The sequence below is a fragment of the Haplochromis burtoni genome, unplaced genomic scaffold (genome assembly GCF_018398535.1).
Source record: "Haplochromis burtoni strain Fernald_Lab_line unplaced genomic scaffold, NCSU_Asbu1 Contig_96, whole genome shotgun sequence".
Taxonomy (NCBI): domain Eukaryota; kingdom Metazoa; phylum Chordata; class Actinopteri; order Cichliformes; family Cichlidae; genus Haplochromis; species Haplochromis burtoni.
Genome location: NW_024582457.1, coordinates 554012 through 571628, shown reverse-complemented (window position 1 = coordinate 571628; position 17617 = coordinate 554012). Strand labels below are relative to the sequence as shown.

The window sequence follows — 17617 nt, the reverse complement described above, 5'->3', positions numbered from 1 at the left end:
GTCATAACTCTTCTTCAGGATAGGCTGGGTGTTTTTCGTTTGACTTTAAATTCCTGCTCTAGTGAAGAAAAGTAAAGAAATAGTCTTTAATATAGAGCTACTTTTATTTTTTAAAGATACAGTTTATTGTTTTTTATTTAAAAGATTCAATATTACAGTGTAAGTAATCATCCTGGTCTATAGGTGGCAGTGGTGAGCGAGAGTGTTTGTTGTAGCTCCAACAAAAGAACTGTGGCGAAATTGCCTGCGTGATTTTAGTAGATCTGAATAATATGTGCTACGCCGCTTGTAGTCGTGCAATCTCCGGTTAATGCTTTATAGCTCAGCAAAATCTGCAAGCGCAGTGAAAAAAACAAAAACGCTCATTGGAGAACTGAGCGTGTCCTGTCTGCCTGCTCCGGTAGTGGCTACGTGTAATTCTCGGGGAAAATGGCAGATAGAAAAAATAATAATGCTCCAAACACCAGTGCAAATTTACTATTCAGCGCCGCTCCAGAGTTTAACTTCAATTTGCCTTTCATGCCAGTGAGTCAGGCCACTGGTCCGGCGGTGCTGTCTGGAGGTGAGACGAGATGCCGACTGAGGAAATGTCCAAACATTTGCGGGTTCGTTAGCAAGCTAAGCTAGTTAGCAGATTGGGTTCCCGTATCGCTATCGGGGCTTACTGAGTGTAAAAGTAACAGAAAGAGAAAGAAACCTTGTCCGAGTAGGGAAGCGTTTATCAGGCGTAAGGTTAGGCTAACTGACAGCGATGTGTTGTGGTCAGACTGGCAGCTGTGTGATGTTTTATTTTGCACGTATGTTTCAGGGTCACAGGCAAAACAGTGTTCTGAGTTAAATGGAAAGATAACGTCCTGTTACAGGGATTTAATGATGCGACATTCTGCTGAACAAGCGCCTGATAAACATGTTTCCTCTTTTTATACTTTAAGGACTAAACAGTAGAAAGCTACAGCTCTGAGCACATATTCTCTATCTCTGTGATTTAATGTGTGTCAGATGTTTTTGCATAGATACTAAAACATGTGTTACACTTTTATTCTCCATGTCGGTGTGCAGTAGATGACTCCACTGATGTTGGAGAAGAAGACAGCTTTGTAGGTCAGACATCTGGGAATGGACATGCCCCGTCTACATTCAGCTACTTCTCCAGTCCCATAACCAGTACTGACCCATTTGCATCAATAGGGCATTCTCCATGCCCCCCGCCAGTGCTGTCTGCAGCCCCGACCACAACGGGACACGTTTCTGTTCCCAGCAGTGTCAGCATGGTTCCACCACAACCCCCACCTGCCAGCTCACAAATGAACCCTTCTCCTTCGATGTTTGGTAGTGCAGTTTACCAGAGCCCCATGGGGCGTCACACTCCTCCCCCTACCACAATGACCCCACCGCCTCCCCAGATGCAGCCGCAGAGCCACAACCCGTACAGACACACCCCCACCAGCAGCAGAGCTAGTCCTTATATTCCAGCTCCGGAAATCATGCCGCCAACACACACGCCACAGCAGAATCCCTACTTGGTCAGCTCGCCACCACAAACGTTCCCCCCATCAGGACCCATGTATACAAAGGTGAGTGTCACACCGGTGTTGTTGATCAAAGGGTTTATTAACTTATTTGGGAAGTTAAATCACATCTTTCTCTCTTCAGCCTCCTCCCACACAGATTCAGAGCCCTCCACCTCCACTTCCAGCCACCACAGCTGGAGCCGTCGTTCCTGCTGTTCCCATGATGCCGTACAACTACAACGTCTATGAGCCAGTTCAGCCTCACTGGTTCTACTGCAAGCAGGTGGAGTCAAAAAGCGTCTGGCTTCCTTTCAGCATCTTTGACTCCCTTCAGCTTGAGGAGACGTACAACTCTGGTACGACAAGACACGTGCAAATTTGTCTTTGGAGTCCTGAGAATCTAATTTTGACCTGAACTGCACAGTGAAGTTTTTTTGTTTTGTTTTTTTCTTCATTCTTTCAGTTCAACCAGATCCAGAAAGTGTGATCATACGCACAGACGGAGGGAGGTATGACGTGCAGCTTTATGACCGCATGCGGACTGCAGTGTACTGGGAGGAGGAGCCTACAGAGGTCAGACGCTGCACCTGGTTCTACAAAGGAGATACAGATAGTCGCTTTATTCCTTACTCTGAGGAGTTCAGCGATAAGCTCGAGGTTTGTCTCAAAAATACTGTTTTTTATACCCTCTGCATTGTTCTTTATTGATTTAGTTTAGGCTGCACTGTTGTAAAAGGAAATTATAATATTGTATTATTGCATCATCTCTAGGCTGAATATAAGAAAGCTGTGTCTACCAACCAGTGGCACCGCAGGCTGGAGTTCCCATCAGGGGAAACCATTGTGATGCACAACCCAAAGGTAAACCCCTGTTTGATTAATGTGCTGTAGCGGTCTGATGATGTAATTAGCTTTATAGTTCACGAGCATTGATCTGTTTGCCTTTGTAGGTCATAGTGCAGTTTCAGCCCTCCTGCGTACCAGATGAGTGGGGCACAACTCAGGACGGGCAGACCAGACCCAGAGTGGTGAAGAGAGGGATCGATGATGACCACGATGAAGTGCCTGATGGTAGACAAGTTCCGCTGTGCTCAAAATAATTTGCTCTAAGTGTAAACACAGTTTGTATCATCCACTAAGTGTAATTTTAGGAAATGGAAAGTATGATAAAGTATTCCAGAGGCATTAGAAGGACTTTTTGATAGCTGGTTGGGTGCGAGGTGAAGTATAATGCAGCCTCATTCTGACTGTAGTTCACATTTTATGCACATATTTAAGATTAGAGACATCTCTTTCTAGGTGAGCTCTCAACGGTGGATCATCTTGTGTTCATGGTTCATGGAATTGGCCCCGTGTGTGACTTGAGATTTCGGAGCATGATTGAGTGTGGTGAGTAATGAAGTAATGAGCAGTCACACTGCAGTCGTGTAACGATGTGTGCAAAGGAAACGTTAAAAATGCTGTTTTGTCGTGCTTTCAGTGGACGACTTCCGTAATGTGTCGCTGAAGCTGCTGCAGAGCCATTTTAAGAAATCGCTGGATGAACACGCTATCAGCAGAGTGGAGTTTCTGCCCGTGCAGTGGCACACGGCTCTACATGGAGATGCCACAGGGGTGGACAGGTGAGGGGGACAAGGGTTTAACACCAAAGAGGCCTGACACACATGTGGTGATAATATAAATAGCTCCTGACTGGATGGAAACACTGGACTTACTCTCTTATTTTAAATTGACATTGTTTGTCACCTGTAAGTCCTTCATCATTACTCAGAGATGGGTAAACAGAACATTTATTGGACACTGTCATTATATGCCGGAGACAATTGGTGCCTCAGTTCACCAGACATCCTTGCAGGACCTTAACAGACTTATTTCTTGTTCATCTTTGCAGGAGGATAAAGAAGATCACTTTGCCCAGCACCGGGCGTTTACGTCACTTTACCAACGAGACCTTGTTAGATGTGCTTTTCTACAACAGTCCCACTTACTGCCAGACCATCATGGACACTGTTGCTCAGGAGATTAACCGACTCTATGCCCTGTTCATGGAGAGGAACCCGGACTTCAGAGGAGCAGTGTCAGTGGCAGGACACAGCTTAGGTAATAAACATGTTTAATCAGCTTCTAACCTTTCTGTTTTTTCCACCATCACTTAATTTTTCTCCTTGCAGGTTCTTTGATTCTCTTTGACCTGCTTTCAAATCAGAAGAATGCCTCACCTGGAGGGGCCATGCCAACCATGCCCGCTGCTAACGGAGAAGTCAGACAGGTCACGCCCTGACTAATTTAAATAAATTACAATATACTGTAAAAATAAAACAAACACCGTGCTCTTTTCCGTTTATTTGTAAATGAGTTGAATATTTTCAGAATCAAGGTTCGGTATGTAATTGTAAATTTTGCTTCTCATATCAGGTGACGGCCCCTGTTGCACAGGAAAATAGTGCCGTCACCCCTCCAGCTGTGGAGGAGCAGCCCAAAGAAGACGGGGAGGAGTTTGAGGATCTTGCTGCTATGCTGGAACATCTGGGCCTGTCTGAATACAAGAGTACCTTTGATGAGGAGAAGATTGACATTGAATCTTTTGTAAGAACACAGTCCACCTTTTATTTTACAGACTGCTAGGAGCTGAGATATGTTTTAGAAGTATAAGAAATCTAGTTATAAATGTAAACTGTATAAGGTCATTTGAGAACATCGGGGGTTTTATGCAATATAATGTAATTCATCTTATTCTGACCCTTTTATATTCTCTTAGCTTATGTGCACAATTGAGGACCTGAAGGAGATGGGTATCCCACTTGGTCCCAGAAAAAAAATTGCCAAATTTGTGAAAGAAAGAGTGAATAAGCAGGTAAGTTTGTCTGCTGAGTATCTGCGAGACTTGCAAAATTGTGATTATGGACCCGCCCCACTCATGGTTTCATGTTCACAGGCTGCACGCCAGGCAGCTCAGGAGAACAAAAAAGAGGTCAAAGAGGTCACTCAGACTGCAGCACCTCCACCAGCAGCTGAAGTTCCCTCTGATCCGACTGTGAAGAAGCTTCCAGTGGGCAGCACCGTCTCCTCTGTCCATGTGGACTACAATTACTTTGAAGTTGGAACGGGGCAGGTAAACACATCTGTCTTTCAGCAACAATGAGCGTCTATTCTGAAGCAGAGCTGACATTTAATAAACTTTTTGCAGGTGTCTGTCATCTACCACACTCTGGACTTTGAGCCTGTGAATTTCTTTGCCTTGGGTTCTCCAATCGGCATGTTCCTGACTGTACGAGGACTTGAGAATATCGAAGAGACGTACCAGCTGCCCACATGCAAGGGATTCTTCAATATTTATCATCCAGTATGTGTTTGTGTATTTATAGCTATTTGTAACATGTTTTATTGTTTCTGGGTCAGATTTGTACAGTATTCTGGTGTGCACAGGCATTTCATTCACTAGACTAATGTCTTTTAGCTGGACCCAGTGGCTTACAGGATTGAGCCCATGATAATGCCAGACCTGGACTTGAAGCCTGTTTTGATCCCACATCACAAAGGACGGAAGAGGCTTCATCTTGGTATGGACCCAAACACTCAGAGCAGAGCTGTCCTTGTTGTAGTCACGTATGAGATTAAGTTTCAAGCAAAAGGAACAAAATATAATAATCAGGTTTTAACTGTGAATGCTGACAGATACAGAGTTAGTTACTGAGCCTAAGCTAAACTGTTCAGTATTTTTGGCCTCTCTGCCGCTTACGGGTGGAGCGTCCCAATATCTGCAGTTACACAGCACAAAGACTCTATTCTTGCACTTCAGTTGCCATGAAGCAACGTAGTGGCAAATAAAACTGATTCGTTTTTTCCTTGGCTGTGCAGAAAAACATTAAGGTGACAGCAAAATAAAGTTTCTCGTGGTGTTTGTTTTTTTTTTTTTTTTTTTAGTGTATGTAGGTTTCATTGGTTGTGTGGAAATGGGCTTAGGTGTGATTCTGTGTGTTTCAGAGCTAAAGGAGTCTCTCACCAGGATGGGCTCTGACCTGAAGCAGGGTTTCATCAGCTCCCTGAGGACTGCCTGGCAGACCCTCAACGACTTTGCTCGTGCTCACACCTCGAATGCCCAACTTCAGGCCCAGCTGGCCATCGTGGCCAATCAGATCGAAGAGGAGGAGAAGCAACAAGTGCACGAAGGTGAGTGCGGCTCACTTGTGAGTCTTTGTTTGACTATTTTCTGTACTGTTAGATCAACCGTTTTGATCTGGTTTGTCACAGAGCATAAGATTCCAGACAACCCTGAGCTTCAAAAAGAAGACGACGAGTCTCAGGTGAAGATCGGGATGTTAAACGGAGGGAATCGCATCGACTACGTCCTGCAGGAGAAGCCCATTGAGAGTTTTAACGAGTATTTGTTTGCCCTCCAGAGTCACCTCTGCTACTGGTACAAGCAATCTCATATTAAAGACCTGTTTGTAGTTGCAATTTGAATGGAAACTTGAATATTAAGCAGCTGAATGACACAGACTGAAAACTAAGTCCATGTTTTTTGGTATCAATTAATAATTTAAATATTTACTATGTGCAAAAATAACAGGTTTGGTGGGTTCAGCCTCTCAAATATGTGATCCTTAATAATTTACCAAGTCCTCATATTATTTTGGTTTCATTTAAAAAATAAAAAAAAGACTTACTCTTCTGCAGTATAGATTTTTTTTTTTTTATTCATTGTTGATTTTTAGGCCCTTTCCTCACAGTACATTCTTACCTCGTTTCCATCAGTACCTTTTTAGCTCGACTTGATTCAACTTAGTTTTGATAGTTTTTCATTAGGTAGTAGTACCTGGTACTGGGTGGGTATTACCTTCTTTAGTACGTGCTCGGCCGGCGTTCCAAGTGATCACAGTTAATCCGAAAATGTGAAATCAGACTGCATGCCACCAATAGGCCAGACGATGGTGTCACTCGATGAGTCATGAGAGTGACTCCTTCACAAAAATCCAAACCACCATTTTTGAAACCTGGCAACGAGAAAAATACCCCACTGTGGTCCCAGAGTCTGACAAAAAGCTTTAATGACCCACGTGGAGGTGGTACTCAATTGTAATGGAAAACGACTGCAACAGAATAGAGTTGAGTTGAGTAGGTACTAGTGGAAAAGAGGCATCTGAAACATCACAGTATAAAAACTGCACATATAAATGATGGTGAGTGACGTCTGAAGTCCTTTAAGCTGCTTCAGTGACTGTCTGAAACCTGTGTATTAACACTTGTGTTGTTTTGTAGGCAATCTGAAGACACGGCTCTGCTCATTCTCAAAGAGATCTACAAGACCATGGGGATCCATCCAGAACAGATGGCTCATTAATACACAGAGTACACCTGTCTGCTTTGGTCCCATTTAGTTTCATGTATTACTTCTTCACTGGGATTTTGATTTTTTTTCCTTTTTTTATTGATGTAGTTTATTATATACAGATGAATAATACAATTGTATTACGCCATTTGTCTTAAATTAAGAAACATACAAATGAGCTCGTTGATTCAAAGAAACTTGACAAGTTTGATATTACATTTTTATAGTATAAATTATAGAAATGGGGGGAGGGGTCAAGTTTCCCAAGAACATGTATCAGCAGATTGAATACTAACAGCAGAAAGGAAGGAGCAGAAGCAAATGCAGCCTTCTGTAAGTTTTATTTCATGGCAAGACTCAAAATAAATCATCACCTTGCTCAAGTGTTTCGTTTGGATTGTGTACTGCTGATGTTTTCTCCTGCAGGGTAAGGAGAGACTCGAAGACTATCTACAGAAAGCTGGAATATTTGCAAAAACATTAATAATAAAATAATTACAGTACCAGATGAGACCTGCTTCCTCTGTGAGGGAGAAAAAGCACTTCTTGCCTGCACTATGTAATCTTTAGACAGCTGTCCTCATTAAAATTACCCCTCTAACCTATGAACTGTTCAGCTGTAACATTATGTGGAATAAAAACCAGCAGCTGTGAATACGGCTCATAGTACTGTCTGCATGTAGGCACATATTTAACTCACATGTATGAAACAATGGAATATTAGAAAAATATTTACAAGCATGACTGTAACATTCAATCCCAGTCAAGAAGTGGGAATCGTAGTGCTGGGAACGACGCTCATTGTTATCTATACAATAATACTGGTCCACATACACCTGATATTGTAGCGTTGCATGCAGTAAGCAGATCTTTGCTCAAGTCCTTGAACCATTTGATCAACATGCTTTTCAGGTGAACTCTTTACTTGGAAACAATCAGCAATAAATGAATGATAACAGCGACTCACTGTCACAAAACACAAGTTCCCTTTTTTTTTAAAAACCCATACTGCCCCTCTCACAGAACTTCTAATAGAAACAGAATATTATGGCTCCATATACTACTGCCAAAATACTGAGTGAAAGATTATAAAGTGTTTGAGGATCAGCTGAAACTTTTGGCTTCTTTTGTTCACTATGAGAAAGTGCAACATCTTTACAGTTGTCAATAAATTATGCAACTTGTTATCCTTTAATGTGTCTTTAGTTTGATTTAAAAAGCCTGTCCAAACACGCAACAGCTGCCAGAAATCATCTGAATGAGCTGAAATCTTTCTGAAGTCATATTTGGCTGTAAAAGGTGCTAAAGAGGCTGGCTGCAGGTCAGGTGCTGTGTTTGAAGCAGGCAGGGTGGCTTAATGAGAAGTTGTCGAGTTCAAAGTTAGAAAGCGCATGCCTATTGATTTGATTTCATGTAACATACTGTCAACCTAAATCCACCAGATACGTACCTGTTGTTCTTCCCTCAGCAAGTTAAGTATTGCTAATTATGCGTCAGCTCTTCAGTAACACTTGTTGCCACGTTGTGAACTTTCACATTGACTAATGTTCATTTTTGTACATTCATTTGTCTACAGCTGTGCAGTGAAATGCAGAAGGATCCGTGTAAACATGTCTTCGCTGTAGTGCCTTAATGATATCAGCACCATGCAGTCTTAATGTAGAAATGATGCTGGGTACGCAGCGGCTCTCTCAGTCCTCTGTTTTGCTCTGTGTCTTGAAGGCCTGCTTGCGTAGGTGAGCCTCGATCTCCTCGCGGAAAACCAGCATCCCCAGGTGAGAGTGGGAGGCCTCGTTCATCGCTTTGGACTGGATGCACATGCGGTACTGCTCCGGCGTCAGCTCGTCCGCGCACTGCTTCTCGTGCCACAGGTGGAACAGACCCGACACAGGCGTGCGGATCACTATCATGTCACTCCGCAGATACTTCCTGTACAAGTGGACGTCTTCCACCCCCCAACCTTTGACTTCAAGATCAAAACCACCTGCGGGGATACGACCCATTTAAAACATGTTACGCACAACTGTCGCGTCTAATAAAACAAATGATTGGTGCTTACCGATATTTAGAAAGTCGGAGCGATACTGGCATGTCATTCCAAATCCAAAGTCTCTCCAGAATCCAGCATCCTTTTTATGAATCTATTTGAAAACAGATAGTCATCTCTGACACACAGGTCACCACCAAACCAGCTTTCTAACACGTTGGTCAGAATGGGAACCTTTACACTTCTTACCAGCTGGAGTTCAACAGGTGGAGCCAGCTCCAAATTTCCGTAGACAATGGCAGGATTGTACAAACTAAACACGACAGGATAGAAGACTTTCTTGTCTGTAAAACAGAACAAGCAAATTAACCTTTGGCTGAGAGCAAGAGCACTAAAAGAGTATAATGAATGTGAGCCAATTAAACCTACTTGGAGCAGCGTGGAGACGACAGGTGTTAAGGAACTCAAGTGTAAAATGGATGTCCACATCACAAAAAAACATTAAGACGTCGCCTTTCTTCCATGCGTGAGCTCCGATATCCAAACCTCGACCTCGGGAAAACTCCTCGTCCACTGGGATGAGAGTGTAGTTGGAGAAGCTCTCCTCCCTGTAAAACAAAACGCCTGATTTTTAACAAATGCCTCATACGACATATTAACAAGCCTATTAAAAGGTCTTTCTGTTCAATAGACTCACCTCGACATTTTTTCCAGAGATGACGTCACCTCCTGTAGACCTTCCTGCCCAAAATAAACCACCGTGAGATGTACCCTTCTGTCATGCTGTATGCACACCTCCCTAAAAACACATGCATTTTTCAAATGGATTACAAGGACACACAAGGCTGCAGTGCTTTCCACAACAATGGTGGAAACAAAAGCCAACACGTCTAATGAAGGCCAAGGGTGCTGGCTCATGTTTAGTGGAGAGGGATGGATTTAAGATTCATTCTCACCTGAAGTTTTGCAAGAACTGTGAGAAAGTTTCTGCTCTGCCCGCTAGTGGCACAATGATGTTAATAATCATTCCTGATGTTTCCACAGATGTGCTCCTGACTTTCATTAAGGGCCCAAAAGGCCTGAAGAGTGTGACGTGGCGGAAACTGCTGGAATCCTCTTTGGCAAAGAAGAGCTCGTAAAGTGTCCCTTTGTCTCGCTCTGTCCGGTACAGCCCTGCCAAAAGAAGACAATCTGAAAAACACTGAGACAGGCTGAGAAAACATACCAGTTATCCACTAAGTGGCACTAAATGCCAAATTCAAGGAGAATTTCTGTTTGGCACTACTGCTGTGCATGACTAACGCGCAAACACAGACACGTAGCATAAACTTTTGTCCCCATCCTTGCTATGCAAAGGCACACCACAGTCTTAATCTGACTGGCTCTGACCCCTGTAGTTTTGTCAAACCTTAACTATCTCATGTAATCTCCTAACCACAACTCTGACCAAGCAATATACACTAGCCAAGGAGCAGGAGTCATGGAGGGTCATTGCAGCTGAGAGTGCAGCTTATGAACTTTCAAATGTATTTTACGTTTGACGCATCACTTTTGAGGTCAAGTTTGTTCTGTCTGAACTTGAATCGGACCTTTGCCGATTGTGACATTTTGGCCCAATATCAATGTTTAAAGTAACAATTTGGCTGATTTTGCTTTGTTGTTTATTGTTTTCCTGGAATAAGGGGAAAATAAAGAAATATTCTAAAAGAAAATAAAAGATGTGCTTTAATTTTGACTCGTTTTTTCCAAAGGTAGCTGCAAGGTCAGGGACCATCGTCACTAAATTCTGATGCACACCCAGTCACTTTGTTCTACAAGCGAGCCTGAAATATAACAGAAAGCATCAAGTTCAGAAAAGAGCTTCAAAGGCTTTCAGAGGGTAAAGAGTTAAAGTCTTGCAGCTCACACAATTTGAACATTTAACCAGTGCAACATTTATATTCCTAAATACAGACTGTTCACAAAATCTGATAACTGTCATATGCCAACATCAATCAATAGGCAATATTGGCCAGTGTTCATCAGATAGTGTATATCAGTGCAACCCAGTGCTCCTTTGTCTTAATAAAATGTACTAACCAAATCAGATTTGGAACAAAGGCTCAGTTTATTATTCTGGATCGTTAAAAATAGATTTTCCTGGTGATTTTTTTTTTCAACGAGTCTATTCACTGAGTGGAAACTGTTAATAAAAGGTTCATTTTGAACACTGGTTACAGTCATTGCCTCTTACTCTGTAATTTAACTGAGAGTCTCACCTTCAGTAAAGTGACCATCTGTGTAGGTTTGCCTCTGCATCGGCACATCATCCTCCACACCATCCTCCTCGTCAGGGTTGTTGATGATGTCTAGTGCGGCCTCAATGACCTCCACCAGCTCATCCCTGCGGTCCTTGCGGACTGGTTTCTCCTCTGGGTGCCGCGTTAGCCCCATTTCCAGCTGGTACACCTTGGAAGAAGTAAAACTCTCAAACGGCACCAAGGCATACTCGCTTGGAAGGCGAGCTCCAGTGTTGACTTCAGCCTTGTCGATCTGAGAATGCAAGTACTCCAGCAAATCTCCAGGCTCTTGGTCTTTATCGGCCAGACCCGGAACTCCTGGAAGCTCTTTTTTCTCTTGGAGAACTTTCAACTTCTCGCTCATTTCCTGTAATTCCTGCTTAAGCTGGGCAATTTGCCGCTTCAGACTGGCAGCACGGTTCAGGTGGCGCTCCTCCTGTTCCTGGAGCAGGGCCTGGTAGTATTCTTTGCCATAGGTCTCCCCTGGTAAGATCAGGCTGACGTCTGCTGGTGGAGTGCACTCCAGCAGGTATGCAAACAGCAGCAACACCAGCAGCAGAAAAAGACCCAGGAAGAGCCAGCGGACCCGACCCTGAAGTGGCAATCCCCGCCTGGGCATCACGTTCTCATAAAAGCTATAGCTGACAAGCCTGCATTCCCTTCGCCCCGGACTGCTCACATTACTTAAAACAGGTTTCTGTACATCATCTTAGAGACATGGGTGTGTAGATCATTTTGGAATAAAGAGATCTTGTTCTTTGGCTCCAATGCATCAGTATTTCCACACATAGGTCCTGTATAAATCCACAAAACGATCAGCTGTTAAAAACACAGAAATCCACAATCAGAAAAAAAGCCACAATCCAGGATCCCAATACAGGGACTTTTAGATAAAAGCACTGATGACAAAACAGTAGATAATCATACAATGACATTTAATGTGTTACCTTTAAGCAACCTTTCAAATAAACCACCCTGCTATCTACAGTTTCCTTCAGTCAGTAAGTTTCTTTTGAACATTTATCCGACTTCTTCACTTCAAAGATTCCGTTTAAACCTGAGGAAGGAGGGACAGCAGGGATTAGCTACACCTGGACAGCTAACACACGCCAGCTAGCTCTCAGCCAAACAACAGCACACAAGGAAACTGGTGGGCGAGCTTCACAGCAAGCTAGCTACAAACTGACTTCCGGTGTAGCTCTTTCTCTTCAAAATAAATGCACGAGCTTTGTGCAAAGGGCTAGACCAAACACTCCAGATTCTGAGAGGTACCTTCTTGGAATGAAAGTGGACAAAACAAGTGAAACACACACAGCGTTCAAGGCCGATTTGTGATTATCTTTTGAATTACAGGCTTGGTAAATGTCACACAAGGCTCACCAGTCAAGAATCCCTGGTAAAAAAAAAAAAGGCAGCCTTCAGGAGTTTCCACGCCTAATATCGTATCAACCAGATACCATGTGCAGCAGGTTCTTGAAGGTCACACAGCTCCAAGCTTACACTTACAAAGTAACCCTGTTTTCAGGCTCTCACACCCAGATATAAATCAGTCTCTAGACAGCTATAATGAAATAGGGCTCTGAATCCAGCCAGAACTGGAACTGAGCTTGTGCTGATGTTTTAAAAGCCGTAGCTGTCAAAATACTTCTTTGTACATTTATTTCTTTAACCTTAATGCTTTCTTCTAAAATGAGATCTTGAATGTTTAACACCAAACACAGAAATATAAAATATTAATGATTCTTATTAACATTCTAAAAGGCAAAACGCAACTATGATATTAGTTTTACTACTCACACAAAGAATGTCTAACGCAAAACTGTTCTGCTGATGATGTGTGCTGATGAGAGTGCTTGTTCAGCAGTTTGCAAGGTGTGTGTGTGTGTGTGTGTTTGTGTGGGTGTGTGGGGGGTGTTAACAGCCCTTCTACAATGTGTCTTTTTGTTTTGCCTCACATACAAGCATCTTTAGTACCATCCGTCGACATGAACATAGTTTTTAACATAGTTTAAGTCAAGGACAAAGTAACACAAGACTGCCTGAAAAACAACAGAACCGAGTCATGCTAATAATGGGAGACTTTCAAACTCTAAGCTACTGGCATGGCGACAGAGAAAAGTTGGCTATATTTCCAGAAAAAAAAATTCTTAGCCTAAAACCTTTGATAATTAGATTTCTTTCCCTTGTGGCATATTTGCAAATTTCAGCACCTTTAATTCTTTTGAAATTTGCGACATTACAGGCAGCACATCCCCTTATTTCGAAAAAATTCGAACCGGACATGACTACAGTTCTGCTGCTAGCTTAGCGGTGTTCCGCGCTTCACTTCGCTTTCGGGTTTTTATTCTTACCCGTTAGAAAGCCTCTCTGTTACCCATAGTACTCCCCAAACGTTCACTCACCTAATCCCGGCTTTGTCCATTCCTGCCCCTCATTACAGCTGTCGCATTTTGTGTTAAACTAGCAGCAGTAGGTAGGTAGGTTGTGTTACAGAATGCCACGGAGCAAAGAGAAAAGAGTGGGTTGTAACCTACTTCCGGTTAAAAACTAACCAATCGGAGCGTGTCTAACGAGTGTCGTCATGAAGCACGCCGAATCTCCAGGTTCATAATATTGTTTATTCTTATTAAAATAACGACGTTATTATTATATTGTAGCTCTAAACGCATTATTGTTATTATTAGAACACATCGATGATTTTTTTACTCTCATACACACTACCGCGTCTTCCAATAACGTAACAACGTTAATCTGTTGTTTTAAAAAAAAGCTATATTTAACCTTCCCTCTAAGAGATTATTGTCTTTTCTTCCCGTTTCACTGTTCAGACCAAGAAAGCAAACCTCTTATCTCAGGTGATGAACTAGCTGACAGCTCTGGATTGAATTAGCACTGAAACATAATTTGTTTAATGTTCGAAAACAAGTGATATGATCTTAATGTGGTGCACAAAATAAGCCAGGAAATGTTCTCGTGGGATTCTGTTTATAGTCGTTATATTTTCATTTTCTTAATTATGAGAGAAGAAGACAGACGTTATCTGAAAGGCCAGAATCAGTGCGGAAAGTCTTAGTCTAAGAAACTATTTTAATAAACAAACCATTTCCTTCTTTTTTCTGATTTAATCATATGATATTTCTGTACCGTGGGTCTAACCAGTCAGTATTAGGTGTAAAAATGAAACCCTGATAAAGGAAGAGAAGTAAAGGGGGTGGTTTAATGTCACACACACACACACACACACACACATCGGGTATCTACCTAGTCATAGATTTTTAAAAAGTACAGATCTAGTTTTGTGCTTCAACTCCAACACCAAAACCTTAATCTGCTTTTCAGTATCATATATATTCACTGGGCTGGTTTGGACATCCTTTTGGGTTCAGAGCTGTCTAAACTCTTAATTTTATAAAGATTTCTCAGAGATGTTGTCCACAGTTACATAACAGCATCACGCTGCACATCCATGATGTGAATTCTCCATTTCACCACATACAAAAGGTACTCTATTGGAGTGGCATTTGGTGACTGTGAAAGTGATTTGGGTACAGTGAACTCATTGTCATGTTCAAACCAGTTTGAGATGATTTGAGCTTTGTCCTATGCTAATGTGTCCTGTTAGAAGCAGCAATTGGTAAATGTGTACACTGTGGTCAAAAAGGAATAGACATGATCAGCAGCAATAAATCGGTGGGCTGTGGTGTTTAAACAATGCTTAGTTAGTGCTCAGGGGCCCAAAGTGTCCCAAACAAATATCCCTTAAACTATTATACCACCACATCCAGACTATCCAATCTTCTATCATCCAATGGGTTCGGAAATGCTCTTCTGCATAGTGATTTGAGTTGCTGTTGTTTTCCTATCAGCTTCGAGTCATCAGCTCAAAGCATTTTTCCCAGGCCACTGCAGCTCACTGGATATGTTCTCCTTTTCAGATTATTCTCTGTAAATCTCAGAGTTGGTTGTGTGGGGAAAATCCCACTCAATTTCCTAGTTTCTGAAGTACTCAGACCAGCCACTAACCGTGCCATTTTCAAAATCACTGACAAAGTCGTCATTGTGATGCTCTGTCTGAAGGTCATCTGGACCGGGTCTACATGCTTAAATGGATTCAGTTGCTGTTATGTGATTGGCTGATTAGATACATGGGTTAACAAGTAGTTTAACAGGTGTAGCTAATGAAGTAGCAGGTGACTGTATTTGCTTACAGTCAAAAGAAACGTGAAGCAGTGTTAAAATTCAAAGAAAATAAAGTATGAGAATCCTTGCATTCCTAGGCCATCCTAAATGTTTGAGATATATATATATCTATAGATATATAGATATATCTATAGATATAGATATATATATATATCTATAGATATATAGATATATAGATATATATATATCTATAGATATAGATATATATATATCTATAGATATAGATATATAGATCTATAGATATAGATATATTAGATATAGATATCTATCTATCTATATATAGATAGATAGATAGATAGATATCTATAGATATATATATATAGATATAGATATAGATAGATATATATAGATATAGATAGATAGATATATATAGATATAGATATTATAGATATATATATATATGTATAGAATATATATATATATATATATATATATATATATATAATATATATATATATATATATATATATATATATATATATATATATATATATATATATATATATATATATATATATATAGTATATATATATGAGAGAGAGAGAGAGAGAGAGAGAGAGAGAGAGAGAGATATAGAGATATAGATATAGAGATATATATATATATTTTTTTATTATCAGATATAATAATTATTTTTTTAGAAATATAAGGGGAACAGACAAATTGCACATTTTTTAAATATTTATTAATAACTGGAACATAACAAATAATAACAACATAACAGCAAGGACACGAGTTGGTTTACAGAATCATATTTTTCCACAAAGGCTGCCATTACAGTGAAGGACAATGTGAGCTATAACATTAAGTCTACATTAATCCTCGTGTCCTTTCACTGGAGTGGCATTCAAAAGATGATGTTTTCAATGTGAAAAAACAAGAGCAAAAGTAAGAAAAACCCATTCACTGAACATGTCTGCTTTACTTTTCTTTGGTGAGACCAGTTTCAAGACATCTCGCGGGAGAAACACAAAATAAAGGGTCTTTGACATTTTGAGGAGCACAATCCTCTAAAGTAGAAACTTTTTATTTTATTTTTTAAATTTTCAGAATAAGTTCAGCATTTCATTTTTGTCCACTCAATCCCAGCTTTCTACAACAGGTGATGGTAAAGGCGTCCCCTTTAATTCCTGGGCTTGAAACTTCAAAGTCACACATGAACATTTGGAAGCTATTGTAGAAGCAGCACAGGCACTTAAAAGACATTGACACTGACATACAATCTGGTACAATAGTCATGCAGTGATACAGTTTGGCCGACATAACCAGTGAGGTAATAATAATTAACATACTGAAGAGCTGAGTGAAGCATGGTCTATGTTGGTCCAGCTGGTTTCGCAGCAAAAAGACCCCAGTCGGAAAGGTTGCTTACCCGTGCAACAGAAATAAAAGGGAACCAACTTTAGCATCAGATCGTTTATGTACAGTCTTACAGAAATATACACATCTATACCACTTAGTCGTCTTTTCTACAGGGTCGGTCTGTCTTTAGCTATCAAGCTTGTCCACAGCTTTTGCGGGTGAAGGCAAAGCCATCCAGTTTGCATAAACACTATCATTGGCATATCTTGTAAAGACCGGATTAGTGGCATCATGTCTGTTGAGCAGTACCGGGCTCGTCTCGGGCCAGTTGGGGTATGACATGCCTAAAAATGAGAACACATCATTTTTCTGCACTCAGTGAAAGAAAAACAGCGTGCAGACAGTAAGGTTCTCAAACAAAACTCTCCAAAACAAATCCTGATCTGATTCTGAGAAGTGTAAAGTTATGGCTTTGTATTGTATATGCGACACAGAATAAATGATAATATAATTTATTATTTTCCTCTTTTTTTTTGGTCATTTATTAAGCCTGCATTGTTACTATTGCCCCTACATTTCGCTCGGGGCAATATGCAACATGCTGAGAGTTGCATTCAAAAGCCTTACTGTTTCTCTGTTCATCATAATGGATTAAGAGCTAATGTACATTAGAAAGACAGGAAATTTATCACAATCTGGAATTCAAACCACAATGAGTGATTGAATCAGTGAGGACCTGTTTCAAATGTTACACACCGTTTCCTCCAGTGCAAATAAATGACGAGATGAGGACAATGTGGAAATGAATGGGGGGGAAACAAACAAAACTATTTACAAATTAAAAATGCAGATGAAGCATGAGTATGAGGAGTGGATTATAAATAAGAATGAAGGAGATTTATATTCAATATTTACAAATATAGCAATTTTTGGTCAGTGCTTGTGTACATTAGAAGCAGGTCCGAATAAAACAAAGAAAAAGTCAAGACACAGGAGCTTTTTTTTTTTT

The 17617-nt window shown here is 41.0% G+C and overlaps 3 protein-coding genes across 10 annotated transcripts in view; 1 reads left to right on the top strand and 2 right to left on the bottom strand.

Annotated features, from left to right (window-relative positions):
* Positions 1–263: 263 nt before the first annotated feature.
* Positions 264–7835, top strand: LOC102313864 (SEC23 interacting protein). 2 transcript variants are annotated; one of them, XM_005927070.3, is made up of 18 exons: positions 264–562; positions 1063–1574; positions 1654–1867; positions 1975–2168; positions 2283–2372; positions 2462–2582; positions 2811–2900; positions 2992–3133; positions 3403–3611; positions 3683–3780; positions 3927–4097; positions 4270–4365; positions 4447–4623; positions 4699–4854; positions 4969–5071; positions 5496–5681; positions 5763–5928; positions 6771–7835. In XM_005927070.3, the coding sequence occupies exons 1-18, from the start codon at positions 430–432 to the stop codon at positions 6850–6852; spliced, it is 2940 nt and encodes a 979-aa protein (XP_005927132.1). In that variant the 5' UTR covers positions 264–429; the 3' UTR covers positions 6853–7835. The 2 variants fall into 2 exon arrangements, with proteins under 2 accessions (XP_005927132.1, XP_005927131.1); XM_005927069.3 differs by having other exon boundaries at positions 266–562; positions 1060–1574.
* Positions 7163–13639, bottom strand: csgalnact2 (chondroitin sulfate N-acetylgalactosaminyltransferase 2). 6 transcript variants are annotated; one of them, XM_005927072.3, is made up of 9 exons: positions 13509–13639; positions 12054–12163; positions 11086–11925; positions 9784–10000; positions 9525–9626; positions 9257–9435; positions 9077–9171; positions 8900–8981; positions 7163–8824 (listed from the first exon to the last, which is right to left on the bottom strand). In XM_005927072.3, the coding sequence occupies exons 3-9, from the start codon at positions 11723–11725 to the stop codon at positions 8532–8534; spliced, it is 1608 nt and encodes a 535-aa protein (XP_005927134.1). In that variant the 5' UTR covers positions 11726–11925; positions 12054–12163; positions 13509–13639; the 3' UTR covers positions 7163–8531. The 6 variants fall into 6 exon arrangements, with proteins under 6 accessions (XP_005927134.1, XP_042078766.1, XP_005927135.1 ...); XM_042222832.1 differs by having other exon boundaries at positions 11086–11900; XM_005927073.3 differs by having other exon boundaries at positions 11086–11899; positions 12081–12163.
* Positions 13640–15974: 2335 nt separating this feature from the next.
* Positions 15975–17617, bottom strand: part of ret (ret proto-oncogene receptor tyrosine kinase) — an 18578-nt gene continuing 16935 nt past the window's right edge. For both annotated transcript variants that reach the window (XM_005927064.3, XM_014335105.2), the window contains one exon: positions 15975–16952. In XM_005927064.3, the coding sequence (XP_005927126.1) occupies positions 16795–16952 (158 nt within the window). In that variant the 3' untranslated portion in view covers positions 15975–16794. The remainder of the gene's footprint in view (positions 16953–17617) is intronic.